This window comes from Chiloscyllium plagiosum, chromosome 7 (assembly GCF_004010195.1).
Source record: "Chiloscyllium plagiosum isolate BGI_BamShark_2017 chromosome 7, ASM401019v2, whole genome shotgun sequence".
Lineage (NCBI taxonomy): Eukaryota > Metazoa > Chordata > Chondrichthyes > Orectolobiformes > Hemiscylliidae > Chiloscyllium > Chiloscyllium plagiosum.
Window position 1 is genome coordinate 103,845,861 of NC_057716.1, and position 20,363 is coordinate 103,866,223.

General features: G+C 45.9%; 1 protein-coding gene across 5 annotated transcripts in view; it reads left to right on the forward strand.

Annotated features, from left to right (window-relative positions):
- The window catches only part of dnajb2 (DnaJ heat shock protein family (Hsp40) member B2), a 76,278-nt gene that overhangs the window by 42,260 nt on the left and 13,655 nt on the right, over nucleotides 1-20,363 (forward strand). For all 5 annotated transcript variants that reach the window (XM_043694299.1, XM_043694300.1, XM_043694301.1 and 2 more), the window contains exons 7-8: nucleotides 6,252-6,357; nucleotides 10,369-10,439. In XM_043694299.1, the coding sequence (XP_043550234.1) occupies nucleotides 6,252-6,357; nucleotides 10,369-10,439 (177 nt within the window). The remainder of the gene's footprint in view (nucleotides 1-6,251; nucleotides 6,358-10,368; nucleotides 10,440-20,363) is intronic.

The window sequence follows — 20,363 nt, forward strand, 5'->3', positions numbered from 1 at the left end:
CTGTGGGCGCTGGTGTAGGGGATCACTGTGGGCGCTGGTGTAGGGGATCAGTGTGGGTGCTGGTGTAGTGAATCACAGTGGGCGCTGGTGTAGGGGATCAGTGTGGGCGCTGGTGTAGTGAATCACAGTGGGCGCTGGTGTAGGGGATCAGTGTGGGCGCTGGTGTAGGGGATCACAGTGGGCGCTGGTGTAGGGGATCAGTGTGGGCGCTGGTGTAGGGAATCACAGTGGGCGCTGGTGTAGGGGATCAGTGTGGGTGCTGGTGTAGGGAATCACTGTGGGCACTGGTGTAGGGAATCACTGTGGGCACTGGTGTAGGGAATCAGTGTGGTTGCTGGTGTAGGGGATCAGTGTGGGCACTGGTGTAGGGAATCAGTGTGGGCACTGGTGTAGGGAATCACTGTGGGCACTGGTGTAGGGAATCAGTGTGGGTGCTGGTGTAGGGAATCACTGTGGGCACTGGTATAGGGGATCAGTGTGGGTGCTGGTGTAGGGAATCACTGTGGGCACTGGTGTAGGGAATCAGTGTGGGCACTGGTGTAGGGAATCACTGTGGGCACTGGTGTCGGGTCGGTGTGGACTTGTTGGGCCGAAGGGCCTGTTTCCACACTATAAGTAATCTAATCTAATCTAATCACAATGTGGGCGCTGGTGTAGGGAATCACTATGGGCGCTGGTGTAGGGAATCACTGTGGGCGCTGGTGTAGGGAATCACTATGGGCGCTGATGTCGTGTATCAGTGCGGGCGCTGGTGAAGGGAATCTGTTTCCCTGCCACTGCAGAAAATGCATAACTTGAGCCCATACCAGTCCCCTCACCTCTGTCCAAGGCCCCAAGAGATCCTTCCACATCCATCAGAAAGTCACCTGAAACTCTTCTCATGTCGGCTACTGCATCCATTTCACCCGGTATGGTCTCTTCTACGTCAGGGAGACAGGACGTCTTCTTGTGGATCATTTCAGAGAACATCTCTGGGACACCTGCATCCACCAACCGCACCTTCCCGTGGCTGAACACTTCAATTTCCCATCCCACTCTGTCAAGGACATGCAGGTACTGGGCCTCCCCCATCGCCAAACCCTAACGACTGACACCTGGAGGAAGAATATCTCATATTCCACCTTGGGACCTTGCAACCACATGGGATAAATGTGGATTTCAACAGCTTCCTCATTTCCCCTCCTCTTACTTTATCCCAGAACCAAGCCTCCAACTTGGCACCGCCCTTTGACCCATCCATCACTGCCCCCTCTGACCTATCACTTTCTCCCTCATCTTGATTTATCTATCACTTTCCCAGCTACCTTCCCCCCAACTCCCCCCTCCCATTTATCTCCCGGCCCAGACCCACAAGCCTCATTCCTGATGAAGGGTTTATGCCCGAAACGTCAATTCTCCTGCTCCTCGGATGCTGCCTGACCTGCTGTGCTTTTCCAGCACCACACTGTCTACTCTGATGTCCATCATCTGCAGTCCTCACTTTCTCCTGCGCAGTTAATAGTAGGGCCTTGGGTAGTGTTGTTGAAAAGAAAGACCTGGTGATGCGGGTACATAGCTCTTTGTAAGTTGTGTCACAGGTAGACAAGGTGGTTAAGAAGGTATTTAGCATGCTTACCATCATTGCTCAGATCACTGAGCATAGGAATTGGGACACCGTGTTGCGATTGTACAGGACTGTGGTGAAACCACGTTTGTAGTACAGTCAGTTCGGCTATAACACGGTAGATCTGTTCTTGTGCAACCCCCTGATACAAGAAAATCACGTAATAGCAGTACCATTTAAACAACTGTGGCCAGAATCATGTTAGAAACCAATACACACTTCAAAAGTTTGCATTTTAGAAACAGTGTCCCAAATTTGTCAATCACATAATAGCAAATTTGCATTAAGGAAATGCACATTATAGCAGAATGGCCTGTACAGTGTATAGTTCTGACTCCTCTACTATCTTCACCTGACGAAGAAGCAGCACTTCAAAAGCTTATGATTTCAAATAAACTTGTTAGACTATAACCTGGTGTCATGTGACTTCTGACTTTGTCCTCTACAAAAGGGAAAGGTTTCTTCCTATCAACCCAGTCTATGCATTTCATAATTTTCTACACCTCATTTACGTCTCCTCTCAACCTTTCCTGCTTTAAGGTAAATTAAAATCTATTTAAACCACAGTCTATTTAATCTCTCTCCATAGCTTAATCACTCCAGTCCAGTCAACACCCTGATATATCTCTTCTGCACGCTCTCTAATGCAATCCCATACTTCCCATAAGTACGTGGTGACTCCCAGAGTAGTCCAGTTACAATCTAAATAAACTCTTATACGGCTCCGACATAACCAACAGCTTTGACAAAGTGTCAGTTAGAAACGTCAGCTCTTTTCTCTCCTTACAGATGCTGCCAGACTTGCTGAGATTTTCCAGAATTTTCTCTTTTGGTTTCAGATTCCAGCATCCGCAGTAACTTGCTTTTATCTGACATAACCCTACTGCTCTTCTGTTTAGTTCTACCATATGCCTTCTTAACCTGTTATACCTCACTGCACCAACATACTGGAAATCAAGCCTGCCAATCCCAGAGTCATTGTAAAAGTTAAAGACTTTATCACAGTTTTCAAAATACTCCAATTTATCTGCCTTTTAAGACCCAGTTTAACATGAAGCACAGACCGAGTTTCTGTGCTTAAAAAGAATAGCTATTTATTGCAAATAAACACATTGTAACTACAGTCAAATAACTATCAACTGTTAACATATAACTCCACTGGTTAAACCTTTAAACATCTTATGGATATTCCCCAACCTTCACATAAAGATTGACATAGGCAGATACAAAAAGTGTGGGTGTTCTGGTGGAGGGAAGAACAGGCGAGGTAGTTTAATGGTCCTTGTCCACAGGATTCACTGGGATGATCCTGTGGTTTGCTGGACTTGTGCTCCTTGATCTCCTACCTTCAGATGTTTTCCCTGGCTTGCAGGAGGCACAGAGTGATTGGTTCACAACTTGTAAAATCTTTTTTTTTGTTAAAGGCAACAGCTTAAGACGTCTAGTGAAGAAAAATAAATGCTTTTAGGCATGATGTGTTTTTTTTTAATTACAGAGAAAAGGATACAATCTCCTTTTCTGGAGGTCCAAGGCTCTTGGTTATCTTGCTTGCACCCACAAGCTGTTCACCTACCTGGGAGACAATCATGTAATTGTTGGCAGGCAGAAAGCCTTTGCCATTGATAATTGGTCACCATTCTACAGACCAATCAGCAACTTGTTGCTGGCCAACCCAGCTGGCCTACACCAATGAGACACCACTTCCAGTCGCAATAACAACCATTCACACTCTGCCTTTTGCCTTTAAACCAATCTTGAATCCAATTTCCCTTGATCCGATGGACTCTTACCTTGACCAGTCTTACATTTGATTTATAAGCCAAACTAAAGTTCATGTAGACTACATCAACCGCACTACCGTCATCCACGTATTTAATCACCACCTCAAAAGGAAACCACTCAAACCTGTCAGACATAATCTCCCTCTGACAAAGCAATGCTGACTATCCTCGATTAATCCTTGTTCACTCCAAATGTGGGTTAATTCTATTTCTCGGTTTCTTACTTCCAATAATTCCCTTACCAATAAGTGCTAAACTGACAAGCCTGTCTTTCTCTGGTTTATCCCTACTATCCTTCCTGACAAATTGCACTATATTAGCTGTCCATTGGCACCTCTCCTGTGTCCCGAGAGGATTTGAAAATTAAAGTCTGGGTTGCCTGCAATTTCCTCCTTTCCCTCCTGCAGTAGCCTGGGTCTGGGGACTTATCCAGTTTTAAGCTGCTAAAACCACTCCCTGCCTCTCACCTGGAGGAGCCGGTGATGTACTGGGGTGGACAAAGTAAAAATAGCACGACACCAGGCGATGAAGGAGCAGCGCTCCGAAAGCTAGTGCTTCCAAATAAACCTGTTGGACTATAACCTGGTGTTGTGTGATTTTTTAATCTGTAATTTGATCATGGATAGTACGTCCTCTTCCCTCATTTCTATACCTATACCACTCTTCTCAATCATGAATACAGATATAATATATGTACTGAAAACCTCACCTAATGAAATCCCCTACTATTATTCTCCTGTTATTTTAACACCTGAAATTAGCCTGCATCTCTTCCTGACTATATGAGGTCTGTAGTACACTCCAACAATGTTAAAGCCCCTATTTGTTTTGACGTTCCACCCATATGACCTTAATTAAGGAGCGTTCTAAGATATCGCCCCTCCTGATTGGATTAATTGATTCCTTGATCAGCATTGTGACACCATCTCCTCTTTACAACCCTCTTTGTCTCACCTGAAGATTCGATAGCCTGGAATATTCAGCTGCTTGTCCTGCCCCTTGTCAACCATGTGTTCAGGAAGTTTTAGCCTCATCTGTTAATCAGTTCCCGCCACTCATGTGCCTTATTCACAAGACTCCTTGCATTGAGGTAACTGGCATTTAACCTTGCCAAGCGGCCTTTGTCTTACCTTGACTGTATAGGCTCTGCCTTCTAGGTGGACTTGGCTTTACTTCTACGTTTGCGTGTGCATCACCCACTATTATATCTCAATTCCATATCCCAGCCAACCAATCTTCTATCCATGTCAGTATAGTACCCTCTAAACCATAAGCTTTTATTTTCTGTAATAACTGTTGTGGTACCTTTTCAAATGCCTTCTGGAAATCTGAGTTCTCTGGTTCCCCAACACAGGCCACCTCCTCAAAGTATTCCAGTAGATGAACCAAACATGACATTCCCTTTCACAAAACCTTGTTGACCCTGCCTCACTATCCTGAATATATCAAAGTGGCCTGCTATAATAACTTTAATAATAGTTTTTAACATTTCCCCAATAACAAATGATAAGCTAAATGGCCTGTAGCTTCCTGCTTCCTATCTCTGCCCCTTTCTGAGTAAAGGAGTTCCGTTTATTATGCTCTAATTGAAAATGGGATCCCAAAACCACAGAATTTTGGAAAATTAAAACCAATGCATTCACTGTCTCATTGACCACTTCGTTTAGGACCCTAGGATGACCCTAGGGGGCGGCATAAGACCATAAGACATAGGAGTGGAAGTAAGGCTACTTGGCCCATTGAGTCCACTCGCCATTTAATCATGGCTGATGGGCATTTCAACTCCACTTACCAGCATTCTCCCCGTAGCCCTTAATTCCTTGTGACATCAAGAATTTATCAATCTCGGCCTTGAAGCCATTTAGCATCCCGGCCTCCACTGCACTCTGCGGCAATGAATTCCACAGGCCCACCACTCTCTGACTGAAGAAATGTCTCTGCATTTCTGTTCTGAATTTACCCCCTCTAATTCTAAGGCTGTGCCCACGGGTCCTAGTCTCCTCGCCTAACGGAAACAATTTCTTAGGGTCCACCCTTTCCAAGGCATGATGGCTCAGTGGTTAGCACTGCTGCCTCACAGCACCAGGGACCTGGGTTCAATTCCCGCCTGTCTGTGTGGAGTTTGCACATTCTCCCAGTGTCTGCGTGGGTTTCTCCCACAGTCCAAAGATGTGCAGGTTAGGGTGAATTGGCCATACTAAATTGCCCGTAGTGTTAGGTGGATTAGTCAGGGGGGAATGGGTCTGGGTGGGTTGCTCTTCGGAGGGGTTGGTGTGAACTTTTGGGCTGAAGGGCGTGTTTCCACACTGTAGGGAATCTAATCTAAAAAAAAGTTTATTAGCTCACAGCTCCAACAATTTCTTCAGTACCACTTTCCCAGTGACTGTAATTTTTCTGTGTTCCTCTCTCCTTTCCATTTCCTGACTCATCACTGATTCCGTTCCTTGTATTCTCTATCCTCTGTAATGAAGACTGATGCAAAATACCTGATCAATCTACAATTTTAAGATTGAGATGAGGAGAATTTTTTTTTCTTCCCAGTATCATCAGTCTGTCGGATTCCCTGTTTGAGGAAGTGGTGGATATTGTGACATTGAATTGACTCAAAGCTGAGTTAGATAGATTTGTGATAGACAGAGGAGTCGAAGGTTATGAGGATCAGACAGAAAAACAGGGTTGAGACCACATTGGGCTTGAACTACTGAATGGTGTAGTAGGGCCAAATGACAAATGGTTCCCTCCTGCTCTTAAATTCTATATTCTTAACATAACTTAATTGTAGAGCTGTCCTTCAAATTTTTATCTGTTTGTTGTTTGACCTTCATTTCTGATGTGACCTCTAACATGTACGCTTTCCTTGCTTGCAGACTTTACATCATTTTCTGCAAATGTCGATGGAACTGAACTGGGGAGTTTCCGATCAGTGTCAACTTCAACGAAGCTCGTTAATGGAAAACGTGTCACCACCAGGAAGTGAGTAACAAGAAACGAATACAGATTGTCACAATGATGGCAAGTTGGCCGTCTTAGCTGGAGATTTGTTAGCCAGTGGCTCCGATAGGGATCTGAGTGGAGATGTATTATGGGTGAGGGGTACAGGGATGTGTTGCTTATGAGGCATATGGAGTTCTATGTAAGCAAGTGTGATGTTATGCATTTTGGACTGAAAAAGGATAGATCAGGTTACTTTCTAGGCGGAGTCGAAAAGTGTGGCGCTCAAAAAGCACAGCCGGTCAGGCAGCATCCGAGGAGCAGGAGAATTGACGTTTCAGGCATAAGCCCTTCATCAGGAATGGGGGGGGTGGAAGGGGGCTGAGAGATAAATAGGAGAGTGGGGGGTGGAGCTATGTTCTCGATGGTAGAACAGTGGCTCAGTGGTCAGCACAGCTGCCTCAGCGCCAGGGACCTGGCTTCGATTCTAGTTTCGGGTGACTTGCAAACTCTGCAAAGACATTCTCCCTGTGTGTATGTGAGTTTCCTCCAGGTGCTCCTGTCCCTCCCACAGCCCAAAGATGTGCAAGTAAGGGTGGATCGGCCATGCTAAATTGCCCCATAGTGTCCAGGGATGTACAGGCTAGGTGGGTTAGGCATGGGAAATCCAGGGTTACACAAATAGGGTAGCAGTGTGGGTCTGGATCTTTGGAGGGTTGGCATGGAACCGATGGGCCGAATGACCTTCTTCCACACTGTAGGGATTCTATGACTCTAAGTAGAGTGGTTGCTCATAAATCTTGAGAGATCAGGTGCATAATCTTTAAAATGTCATGAACAGATGCAGAAAATAGTCAAGAAAGCTAATGGAATGCTGGTCTTCATATCTCAAGGACTGGAGTGTAAGGCTGCAGAGGTGATGCTGAAATTGTACAAAACCCTGGTTAGACCCCACTTGGAGCTTTGTGAATAGATCTGGGCACACACCTTAGGAAGGATAGATTGTTGGACTCCCTTGGAGGGAGTACAACGTAGATTTATAAGAATGATACCTGGACTTCAGGTGTTAGGTTATGAAGAGAGATAATGTGTGTTAGGCCTGTTCAAATGTAGAAACATAGAAGCTCAGAGCAGGAGTAGACCATTCAGCCCCTTGGGCCTACTCCACCATTCACTTTGATCACGGCTGATTATTGAGCTCAATTCCCTAGTCCCACGCTCCCCCTCCATATCCTCAATTCCTTTGGCTACAAGAACTGTACCTATCACCTCTTCTAGGATCTAGAAGTGTAGGAGGTGATCTGATTGAAGTCTTCGAGATGTTAACAAGAAGGGACAGAGTAGATGAAGAGAAACTATTTCCACTGGTTGGAGATTCTAGAACTAGGAGCATAGTCTGAGAATGAGGGCCCGACCATTCAGGAGAGATGTTAGGAAGCACTTCCACACACAAAGGGTGGTGGATATTTGAAACCCTCTTCCACAAACAGTAGCTGATGCTCGATCATTTGTTCATTTTAAATTGGAGATAGACTGTTAAGGAAAGGTATTAAGGAAAATGGGACAAAGGCATGTCATAGATTCCCTGCAGTGTGGAAGTAGGCCATTCGGCCCATCGAATCTCACCGCACTTCTAAAGAGCATCCCATCCATCCCACTATCCCTGTTACCCTACATTTCCCACAGCTAACCCATCTTACCGACACATCCCTGGACACTGGGGCAATTTAGCCATGGCCAATCCACCTAACCTGCACACCTTTGCACTATGAGAGGAAACCGGAGCACCTGGAGGAAACTGACCTGGGGAGAACATGCAAACTCCACACAGACAGTCACCCAAGGCTGGAATCAAACCCAGGTCCCTGAGAGGTAGCAGTGCTAACCACTGAGCCACTGTGTGTATAGAGTTAGGCCGCAGTTCGTTGTGATTTCATTGAATAGCAGAGCAGGCTCATTGGGCCTGTTCTGTGTTCCTATTATTATCACAGTGACATGTCATCGGTAAAATGAAAACAGGATCTGTGTTATTATGTCAGTCTAATCCCAGCTCACATTCTCAATTAGTGCATGATTGTAGTTATTTATGGCACAGAGGAGGTGACCATTCAGCCCGTACTGCTGGGAAATTGTTTTGTGATGAGAGGTAGTACAACAATAAAGGATCAAAAGGTGACAATAACGCTCAGAAATTGCAAAGAGCCAGTTTTCCTCCTTGGCAAAACGTTTGGCACGCCCTTCCTTGTGATGGCATTCAATGTCTTTGTTTGTAGCTGATAGTCATAGAGTCAAACAGACCCTTCAGTCCGAATGGTCCACGCTGACCATGTCCCACCTCCCTGCGTTTGACCCATATCGCTCCAAACCTTTCCTGTTCATGTACTTATACAATGTATTTTTAAATGCTGTAATTGTACCTGCATCCACCACTTTCTCTAGCGATTCATTCCACACACGCACCACTCTGTGGTTTAAAAACAAACAGTTGCCCCCATGTTCTTTTTAAATTTTTCCCCTCTCACCTTAAAGTGTTGAACTCCCCCGCTTGGGGAAAAGATCTTTGCCATTCCTCCCACAGAGTGACCAGTCTTTTAGTTTAAGAGAGTAGAGGGAGCTTTACTCTGTATCTAACCCCGTGCTCCCCATGATCTGGGAGTGTTTAATGGGAGCAGTGTAGAGGGGGTTTTACTCTGAATCTAACCCCGTGTTGCCCGTGTCCTGGGAATGTTTCATGGGAACTGTGTAGACGGAGCTTTACTCTGTAACTAACCTCGTGCTGTCCCTGTCCCTGGGAGTGATTTGTGCGGACAGTGTACAGGGAGCTTTACTCTGTATCTAACCCCGTGCTGTCCCTGTCCCTGGAGGTGTTTGATGGGGGACAGTGTAGAGAGAGCTTTACTCTGTATCTAACCTCGTGCTGTCCCTGTCCCTGGGAGTGTTTGATGGGGACAGTGTAGAGGGAGCTTTACTCTGTAGCTAACCTCGTGCTGTCCCTGTCCCTGGAAGTGTTTGATGGGGACAGTGTAGAGGGAGCTTTCTGTATCTAGCCTCGTGCTGTCCCTGTCTCTGGGACTGTTTGAGGGGGACAGTGTACAGGGAGCTTTACGCTGTATCTAACCTCGTGCTGTCTCTGTCCCTGGGAGTGTTTGATGGAGACAGTGTACAGGAAGCTTTACTCTGTAGCTAACCTCGTGCTATCCCTGTCCCTGAAACTGTTTGATGGGGACAGTGTAGAGAGAGCTTTCTGTATCTAGCCTCGTGCTGTCCCTGTCCCTGTGAGTGTTTGATGGGGACAGTGTACAGGGAGCTTTACTCTGTATCTAACCTCGTGCTGTCGCTGTCCCTGTCCCTGGAAGTGTTTCATGGGGGACAGTATAGAGGGAGCTTTACTCTGTGTCTAACCTCGTGCTGTCCCTGTCCCTGGAAGTGTTTGATGGGGACAGTGTAGAGGGAGCTTTACTCTGTGTCTAACCCCGTGCTGTCCCGGTCCTGGGAGTGTTTGATGGGGACAGTGTAGAGGGAGCTTTCTGTATCTAACCCCGTGCTGTCCCTGTCCCTGGGAGTGTTTGATGGGGGACAGTATAGAGGGAGTTTTACTCTGTATCTAATCTCATGCTGTCCCTGTCCCTGGAAGTGTTTGATGGGGACAGTGTAGAGGTAGCTTTCTGTATCTAACCCCGTGTTGTCCCTGTCCCTGGGAATGTTTGATGGGGATTGTGTACAGGGAGCTTTACTCTGTATCTAACCTCGTGTTGTCCCTGTCCCTGGGAGTGTTTGATGGGGACAGTGTACAGGGAGCTTTACTCTGTATCTAACCTCGTGCTGTCCCTGTCCTGGGAGTGTTTGATGGGGACAGTGTAGAGTGAGCTTTCTGTAGCTAACCTCGTGCTGTCCCTGTCCTTGGGAGTGTTTGATGGGGATGGTGTACAGGGAGCTTTACTCTGTATCTAGCACCTCCCCCCCCCTCCCCCCACCATTCACCAGCTCAGAGAATGCTTTCCTTTCATTTTCTCGCTCTTTTAAAACTATAACCTGTCTATTTTTACCCCCTAGGATTGTGGAGAATGGTGAAGAGAGGGTGGAAATTGAGGAAGACGGGCAACTGAAGTCAGTGCGAGTAAACGGTAAGCGAGATAGGAGGGCCAAGAGAAACTAGGCCTGACACAGTGAATCGACGGCAGCAGCAGGGTGTCCTGGGGAGCTACTAGAGAAGAGAGCAGTAGGAAGCAAATGGCAGCAAGACAGGAATGTTAGAACACATCAGCGATTAGAAACTTTGACTAGAGGCAATCACCACTACTTGGAAGAATCCAGAATAAATATATTGCAGAAATAAAGAAGATCTTCCCTTGCCCATCCCATTCATGGCCCGGTCTTGTTTATTCTCGATAGAAACAGATAGATTTGGTACTGTATGGCTCCATTTTGATTAAACTTTGTGGGTCAAGCTGGTCAGAGGAGGTGGCTGCTGATCACACAGTCACCCAGAGTGGGCTAAACCTGGGTGGTGGCCGAGGGGTCAAGCAGGGCACCCGACTTCAGGCCTGCAGAACCAGACCATGGCGGTCAATCGAGTGTCAGGAAGGAGTCACGTGACCAGAGAGTTTTGCTCATAGAAACAGAAAATGACACAGGGACAAAAGTGCACTTTCATTCAACCTGGGTTCAGAAGTGCTATCTGAATCGTATTGCTCCTTCCACTCTTTTTGTTTTGATTTACTCATGGGATGTGGGTGTCTCTGGCAGTTCATTGCTGTTGAGAAAATGATGGTGAGCTGTTGCCTTTGACCCTCCCTACAACGTAAGGTCAAATGTGATGATGTTCGCCGATGTTTGCACAATGTTCAGCACCATTTGAGACTCCTCAGATACTGAAGTAGTCCATGTTCAAATGCAGCAAAACCGGAACAGCACTGAGACATGGTCTGGAAAGTGGCAAGTGACATTCACATCACACTAATGCCAGGCAATGACCGTTCCATCGAGAGGGAACCTGACCAACATCCCTCGATGTCCAGTGGTGTTGCCATCACTGAATGATTGCCCCACTACCAACATTCAGGGGGCGGCACGGTGGCACAGTGGTTAGCGCTGCCTCACGGGCCGAAGGGCCTGTTTCCACACTGTAATCTAATCTAATCTAATCTAATCTATTGATCAGTAACTCAACTGGATTTACCATATAAACACAGCCGCTACAAAAGCAGGTCAGAGGCTAGGAATCCTGCAACAAGTAACTTAGTGACTTCCCAAAGCCTGTTCACCATCTACAAGGCACAAGTCAGGAGGGTGATGGAATACTCCCCACTTGCCTGGATGGGTGCAAATCCAACAACACACATGAAGCTTGACATCATCCAAACAAAGCAGCCACTTGATTGGCACCACATCCACAAACATCCCCTCCCCCCTCCACCGACGCTCAGTAGCAGCAGTGTGTACCATCTACAAGATGCGCTGCAGGAATTCACCAAAGATTCTCAGACAGCACCTTCCAAACCTGCAGCCTCTCCCATTAGAAGCAAGGACACCAGCTCCTGCAGGTTCCCTTCCAAGCTGTCGTCATCCTGACTTGGCAATGTATCATTGTTCTCTGTGTCAGTGGGTCAAAACCTCGGAACTCCCTCCATCACCGCATTGTGGAGCTACCTACAGCAGGTGGACTTCTGTGGTTCAAGAAGGCAGTTCACCACTATTAGGGGTAATTAGGGCTGGACAATAAATAATGGTTCTGGATTAGTGGTGCTGGAAGGGCACAGCAGTTCAGGCAGCATCCAAGGATAAATAATGACCTATTCAGCAATGCCTGAATTCTGTTAAGGAATTGTTAAAAACCTGCAATCCACATGGTGTGGTACATACTCGGACGGTTTTAGGGATTTGACTCTGACAATACCATGTAGTTGCCAGTCAGGACAGTGCGTGGCTTGGAAGGGAATTTGCAAATAGTGGCGTTATCATGCATTTGCAGATCCTGCCCTTCTGGGTTGTTGAGGTGGCAGATCTGAAAGCTCCTGTCACTTGAATGAGTTCCTCTAGTGCAACGTTTAGATGTTACACACTACTGCCATTGTGTACGTGTGGGTGGTCAGGGCGCTGATCAAGCGAGCTGCTTTGTCCTGGATGGTGCTTAGCTTTTTGAATGTTATTGGAGGTACACTCATGCAAGCAAGTGGATCCTAACTTAGAACATAGAACATAGAACATAGAAGAATACAGCACAGTACATGCTCTTTGGCCCTCGATGTTGCGCCGATCCAAGCCCACCTAACCTACACAAAGGGTGATGCTTGTTTTTAAGACTGGAGGCCTGTGACCCGTGGTATTCACTGTTGTTTGTCACTTACATAAATAATTTGGATGAGAATATAGGAAGAATGGTTAGGAAGTTTGTGCATGACACTAGAATTGGCAGTGTAGTTGACAGTGAAGAAGGTTATCTGAGAGTACAATGGAATCTTCAACTCTGGGCCAATGGGCCAAGGAGTGTCAGATGGGATTTAATTTAGACAAATGTGAGAAGCTGCATTTTGGTAAAACAAACCAGGTCAGAACTTGCACCGTTAATGGTCGGGCCCTTGGGAGTGTTGGTTTCAGATCCATAGTACCTTGAAAGTGGTGTCACATTTAGACAGGATGGTGGAGAAGTGTTTGACATGCTTTTCTTCAATGGTCAGAGCATTGAGTAGAGGAATTGGGACAATACATTGAAGCTGTACAGGACATTGGTGAGACCACTTTTAGAATACTGAGTATAGTTCTGGCTGTCCTGATATAGGAAGGATATTACTAAATTGGAAAGGGTGCAGAAAAGATTGATGAGGATGTTGCTGGGACTAGAGGGTTTGAGTTATATTGAAAGGCTGGTATGTTTTTGCTTAGAATATAGAACATTACAGCATAGTACAGGCTCTTCATGCTCTTGTGCCAACCTGTGAAACCAATCTGAAGGCCATCAAACATACACTATTCCATTACCATCCATATGTTTATCCAATGACCATTTAAATGCCCCTAACGTTGACGAGTCTACTACTGTTGCAAGCAGGGTGCTCCATGCCCCTACTACTCTCTGAGTAAAGAAACTACCTCTGATATCTGTCCTATACCTATCACCCCTCAGTTGAAAGCTATGTCCCCTCATGCTAGCCATCACCATCAGAGGAAAAAGGCTATCACTGTCCACCCTATCCAATCCTCTGATCATCTTGTATGTCTGCATTAAGCTACCTCTCAACCTTCTTCTCTCTAATGAAAACAGCCTCAAGTCCCTCAGCCTTACCTCATAAGATCTCCCCTCCATACCTGACAACGTCCTAGTAAATCTCCTCTGCACCCTTTCCAATGCCTCCACATCCTTCCTATAGTATGGCGACCAAAACTGGACACAATATTCCAGATGCGGGCGGACCAGAGTTTTATACAACTGCATCATGACCTCAGGACTCCGGAACTCAATTCCTCTACCGATAAAAGCCAGTACGCCATATGCCTTCCTCACCGCACTATTTACCTGGGTGGCAACTTTCAGAGATCTGTGTACATGGACACCAAGATCCCTCTGCTCATCCACACTACCAAGTATCCGACCATTAGCCCAGTACCCCATCTTTTTGTTATTCTTCCCAAAGTGAATCACCTCGCACTTAGCTACATTGAATTCCATCTGCCACCTTTCTGCCCAGCTCTGCAGCTTCTCTATATCCTGCTGTAACCTGCCACATGCTTCCTCACTGTCAACAACTCCTCCGACTTTTGTGTCATCCGCAAACTTGCTCACCCAACCTTCTAACCCCTCTTCCATGTCATTTATAAAAATGACAAACAGCAATGGTCCCAAAACAGATCCTTGCGGAACACCGCTAGTGACGGCACTCCATGAAGAAACTTTGCCATCAACTACTACCCTCTGTCTTCTTCCATCCAGCCAATTCCTAATCCAAACCTCCAACTCACCCTCAATGCCATATCTCCGTATTTTCTGCAGTAGCCTACCATGGGGAACGTTATCAAACGCCTTACTAAAATCCATTTACACCACATCTCCCGCTTTCCCCTCATCAACCTCCTTTGTCACCTTTTCAAAGAATTCAATAAGGTTTGTGAGGCACGACTTGCCCTTCACAAAACCTTGCTGACTATCCTTGATCACATTATTCCTATCCAGATGTGCATAAATCCTATCCCTTACAATTCTCTCTAAGACTTTGCCCACAACAGAAGTGGGACTCACCGGCCTATAGTTACTAGGGTTATCCCTACTCCCCTTCTTGTACAAAGGGACCACATTTGCTAGCCTCCAATCTTCTGGCACTTCTCCTGTAGACAACGAGGACATAAAAATTAAGGCCAATGGCTCTGCAATCTCCTCCCTTGCTTCCCAGAGAATCCTAGGATAAATGCCATCAGGCCCAGGGGACTTATCTATTTTCACCTTTTCCAGGATTTCCAACACCTCTTCTCTACATACCTCAAGGCCATCCATTCTACTTATTTGTGACTCAGTACTCACATTGACAACAATGTCCTGTTCCTGAGTGAATATTGACGAAAAGTATTCATTCAGTGTCTCCCCAATCTCTTCAGCCTCCACACGCAACTTCCCACTACTATCCTTGACTGGACCTATTCCTACCCTAGTCATTCTTTTATTCCTGACATACCTATAGAAAGCCTTAGGGTTTTCCCTAATCCTACCGACTAAGGACCTTTCATGTCCCCTCCTTGCTGCTCTTAGCTCTCTCTTCAGGTCCTTCCTGGCTACCTTATAACTCTCAATCGCCCCAATTGAACCTTCACGCCTCATCTTTACATAGGCCGCCCTCTTCCATTTAACAAGGGATTCCAATTCCTTATTAAACCACGACTCCCTCACACGACCATTTCCTCCCTGCCTGATGGGTACATACTTATCAAGGACACTCAGTAGTTGCTCCTTTAACAAGCTCCACATATCAATTACGCCCTTGCCTTGAAGCCTACTTTTCCAAGCCACGCATCCTAAGTCGTGCCTCACCGCATCATAATTTCCCTGCCCCCAGCTATAACTCTTGCCCTGTAGTGCACTCTTATCCCTCTCCATCACTAGATTAAAAGTCACCGAATTGTGGTCACTGTCCCCAAAGTGCTCACCTACCTCCAATTCTAACACCTGGCCTGGTTCATTACCCAGAACCAAATCCAGTATGGCCTCACCTCTTGTTGGCCTATCTACATATTGTGTCAGGAAACCCTCCTGCACACATTGGACAAACTAACATTGTAGAATGTGGACAGAGTTTGGGTGGTGATGAGGCAAGTTACATTCAGCAGAATTTCCAGCCTTTGACTTGCTTGTGCGTCCCCAGTATTTATGTGGCTTGTGCATTTAAAGTTTATAACAACATAAGAACTAGGAGCAGGAGTAGGCCATTTGGTCTGTGCCACCATTCAATCAGATCATGGCTGATCTTTTTGTGGACTCTGCTTCATTTACCCACCCACTCACCATGACCCTTAATTCCTTTACTGTTTAAAATGTCTATCGATTTTTCCCTTAAAAACATTCAACAAGGTAGCCTCACCTGTTTCGGTGGGCAGGGAATTCCACAGATTCATCAGTGGTTTTCTCAGGATATATTTGGTGCTGGATTCAATAAAAACGTTGTTGGATACCAAAGAGTGATGGTTTGACTGCTATCACCAAGTGGCAGAAATTATCAACTCGAGGCTAAGAGTTGCCCAGGTCTTGCCAAGGAATGTGTAATCATCGCGAACATCCTTCCCTAACCTTATGATGGAGGGAAGGCCATTGATGAAGCAGCTGAAGGTAGTTGGGCCTTAGACAGTACCCTGAAGAGCTCCTGCAGCAATGTCCCAGAGCTGAGATTATTGGCCTCCAATAACCACAACCATCTTGCTATGTGCCACGTATGACTCCAGTCAAAACTCATTCCTTTTAAATAATACCGTGGGATTTTTAAATGTTCATTTGGGAGGTCCAGCAGGATCTCAGTATAACATTTCATCTGATGATCAGAGCCTTCAGCACACTCAAATAAATCCCAACTTGTTCACTAATTGATATTAATGAATGAAACCTGCTGTTGTGTCCTGGTACGTACCTATATATAACTCTAGTTCCATTTTGAGATGGCTGACTCTTAACCTCATTTTGAAGTGGCCTAGAAAGTTATATCAAACTGCCACAAAAATAAAGAAACAACGCCAGATAAAATATTCAACTGACCTACACTTCGAGTCAGGAAGCAATATAAAAGGCATACCCAATCTAGTCCACACCATACAATAATATCTTTCTTCACATCTGGAACCTGGTAGCATTGTGTGGAGAGCCATCCAAAAAGAAAATCTGGATCATAACTCTAGAATTATGCCAGTGGGCATCATTGTTGATTCCTCCATCGACATCACTCGGTATGTCCTGGTCTGGTTGCTGTGCAGAGGTACCAAGAGACCGGGGTACACTATGGGAGTGAGAGATGAATGACGTACAGGTTTCTAAAGCAAGTGTCCAGAAGGTGATGGCCTAGTGGTATTATCGCTGGACTGTTAATCTGGAAACCCAGATAATGTTCTTGGGAGCCAGGTTTGAATCCTGCCACGACAGATGGTGAAATTTTGAATTCAATTAAAAAGAAAATCTGGAATTAAGAATCTAATGATGACCATAACCCCATTGCTGATTGTCAGAAAAATCTATCTGGTTCACAAATGTCTTTTAGGAAAGGAAACTGCCATCCTTACCTGGTCTGGCCTACATGTGACTCCAGACCCACAGCAATGTGGTTGACTCTTAACTGCCTTCTGGGCAATTAGGGATGGGCAATAAATGCTGGCCTAGTCATTGACACTTACATCCCATGAATAAAGAAAAAAGACAATGACCTTCTTCAGTGAGGTTGTACTATGTTCCAAATAAGTGTTACAAAACCCAGCTCTGCAGTGATGGTTTCTCTGACTGTCTGAAAGATAAGCCCAACAAGAGACCCCGATGAAGGAAAACAATGAGTGCATGGTGATGCTTCCTCGCACACTTCATGAACATACGCCCATTAAGGGGGGGGGGTTTCCTCTTAACTTGTGAGCCCTCCACCTGAATGTTGCAGATATTCATCCCTCTTGCATCCCAGATCTCCTGGTACCTCCATTGATGGCTGTGCCACAGCTATCAGGGGGTGGCATGGTGGCTCAGTGGTTAGCACTGCTGCCTCACAGCACCAGGGACCCGGGTTCGATTCCAGCCTCAGGCAACTGCCTGTGTGGAGTTTGCACATTCTCCCTGTGTCTGCGTGGGTTTCCTCCGGGTGCTCCGGTTTCTTCCCGCACTCCAAAGATGTGCAGGTCAGGTGAATTGGCCATGCTAAATTACCCATAGTGTTAGGTACATTAGTAAGAGGGGAAATGGGTCTGGGTGGTTTACTCTTCGGAGGGTTGGTGTAGACTTGTTGGGCTGAAGGGCCTGTTTCTACACTGTAGATAATCTAATCTAATCTATCTAGGTCATAAACTTTGGAATTCCCAGCCCATCTCTCTACCTCACACTTCTCCTTAAAATTCATGTCTTCAGCCAGTCTTTTGACCACCTGGGCAAAAGTGAGGATGCAGATACTGGAGATCAGCGTCTATAGTGATGCTGGAAAAGCACAGCAGGTCATGCAGCATCCGAGGAGCAGGAGACTAGACATTTCGGGCAAAAGCCCTGACCACCTGTCCTAACTTTGTGATTTGGTGTTAAACGTTGTCTAGTTTGTAAAAGAACACAAGAAATAGGAACAGAACTGGGCCGTTCAGTCTCTCTAGCCTCTTCCATCATTACTTCAGGTCATAACTAAAATTCTACGTTGACTTCACTTCCCCACCTGATCCCCATATCCCTTTATTTCATTTGTCATGCATCCAGCATATTCAAGACTGAGCATCCACAACTCTCTGGGGTGAACAATTCTAAAGACGCAAGAAAAATTCCTCCTCATATTGGTTCTAAAAAGCTGACTCCTTATCCTTAGATTTTAGCCTTTAGAACTTGACTCTCCAATGAAACAGCCTGTCAACATCTACCCTTGTTAAGTCTTCTCAGAATTTTGTACGTTTCAATTAGATCAAATCTCTCTTCATCATCCTGGAGATTATAGAGCAATGCTATTCCAGATGTAACTATGGGATCCCAAGGTCTTCATTGCAAGAGGATTCAAGTACAGGAGTTAAGACGTCTTGCTGTAATTGTACAGAATATGGATAAGTGTGAGCTGGTGCATTTTGGTTGGAAAAATGGGAAGGTGACCTAAATGGGGAGAAACTGGTGCAGAGGGATCTGGGTGTCCTTGCTCATAAGTCACAGAAAGCTAGCATGCAGATATGACAGATACTAGAGAAAGTGACCGGAGTGTTAGCTTTTATACCTAAAGGAATAGAATATCATGGTTAGGAAGTATTGTTGCAACGATACAAGGCATTGGTGAGACCGCACATGAAGTATTTTGCATGGTTTTCATCCCCTTATTTGAGGATAGAGTAGTGGCATTGGAGGCAGTTCATAATAGGTTCACTAGATTGATCCCAGAGATGAGGGGTTTATAGTATGAAGAGAGATTGACCAGTTTAGGTCTATACTCCCTGGAATTTCGAAGAATGAGGGGAGATCAAATTGAGGTATTCAAGATGATAAAAGTTGTGGATAAAATAGATATGGAATGGATGCTGCCTCTTATGGGACATTCTAGGGTGAGAGGTCATAGTCTTAGGATAAGGGGAAGCAAATTTACAACAGAGTTGAGGAGAAGCTACTTCTCCCAAAGGGTTGTGAATCTGTGGAATTCTCTACCCCAAAGTCCGGTGGATGCTGGGACAATGAGTAAATTTAAGGAGGAGTTAGAGATTTTTAATTGGTGATGGGTTGAAGGGTTATGGGGAGAAGGCAAAAAAATGGGAGTGAGGAGCGTATCAGCCATGATCGAATGTTGGAGCAGACTTGATGGGCCGAATGGCCTAATTCTGCTCCTAGTTCTTACAGACTTACAAGAACCTTTGATGAAATTGTCCCTGGAGTGTTATGGACAGTCTTGACCTCCTTGCTAATGGAAGGGTGTACTTGTCATGGAGTAAAGGTTAACCGCATACTGATCCCTGGGATGGTGCGATGGTCCTCTGAGGAGAGATTGTGAAGAGTGGGCTTGTGTTCTCTATAATCCAGAAGAATAAGGTGTCATCTCATTCAAGCAAACAAAATTCTTACTGGCTTCAACAAGACAGATACAAAGAGCATGCTTTGCTGGGATAAGGGGGAGGGTGGGGAAAGTCTAGAACCAGGGCATATACTGTCAGAATAAAAGGCAAGGACTGAGTTGAGAGCAATTTATTAACTTAGGGGTGCTGAATCTTCAGAATTTTCTACCCCAGGGAGCTTTGAAGGCTTTATCAATTGGGAATGTTCAGGACAGAGATCAATAAGTTTCTGGATATCAAGGGATATAAGAATAGCGTGGGCGAATGGCTTTAAGGTCAACCATATTCTGGATCAGTGGTGCTGGAAGAGCACAGCAATTCAGGCAGCATCCGAGGACAGGCAAAATCGACGTTTCGGGCAAAAGCCCTTCATCAGGAATAAAGGCAGAGAGCCTGAAGCGTGGAGAGATAAGCTAGAGGAGGGTGGGGGTGGGGAGAGAGTGGCATAGATCCTCCCTCACCTCCATCCAAGGCCCTAAAGGAGCCTTCCACATCCATCAAAGTTTTACCTGCACATCCACTAATATCATCTATTGTATCCGTTGCTCCCGATGCGGTCTCCTCTACATTGGGGAGACTGGACGCCTCCTAGCAGAGCGCTTTAGGGAACATCTCCGAGACACCCACACCAATCAACCAAACCGCCCCGTGGCCCAAAATTTCAACTCCCCCTCCCACTCTGCCGAGGATATGGAGGTGCTGGGCCTCCTCCACCGCCGCTCCCTCACCACCAGACGCCTGGAGGAAGAACGCCTCATCTTCCGCCTCGGAACACTTCAACCCCAGGGCATCAATGTGGATTTCAACAGCTTTCTCATTTCCCC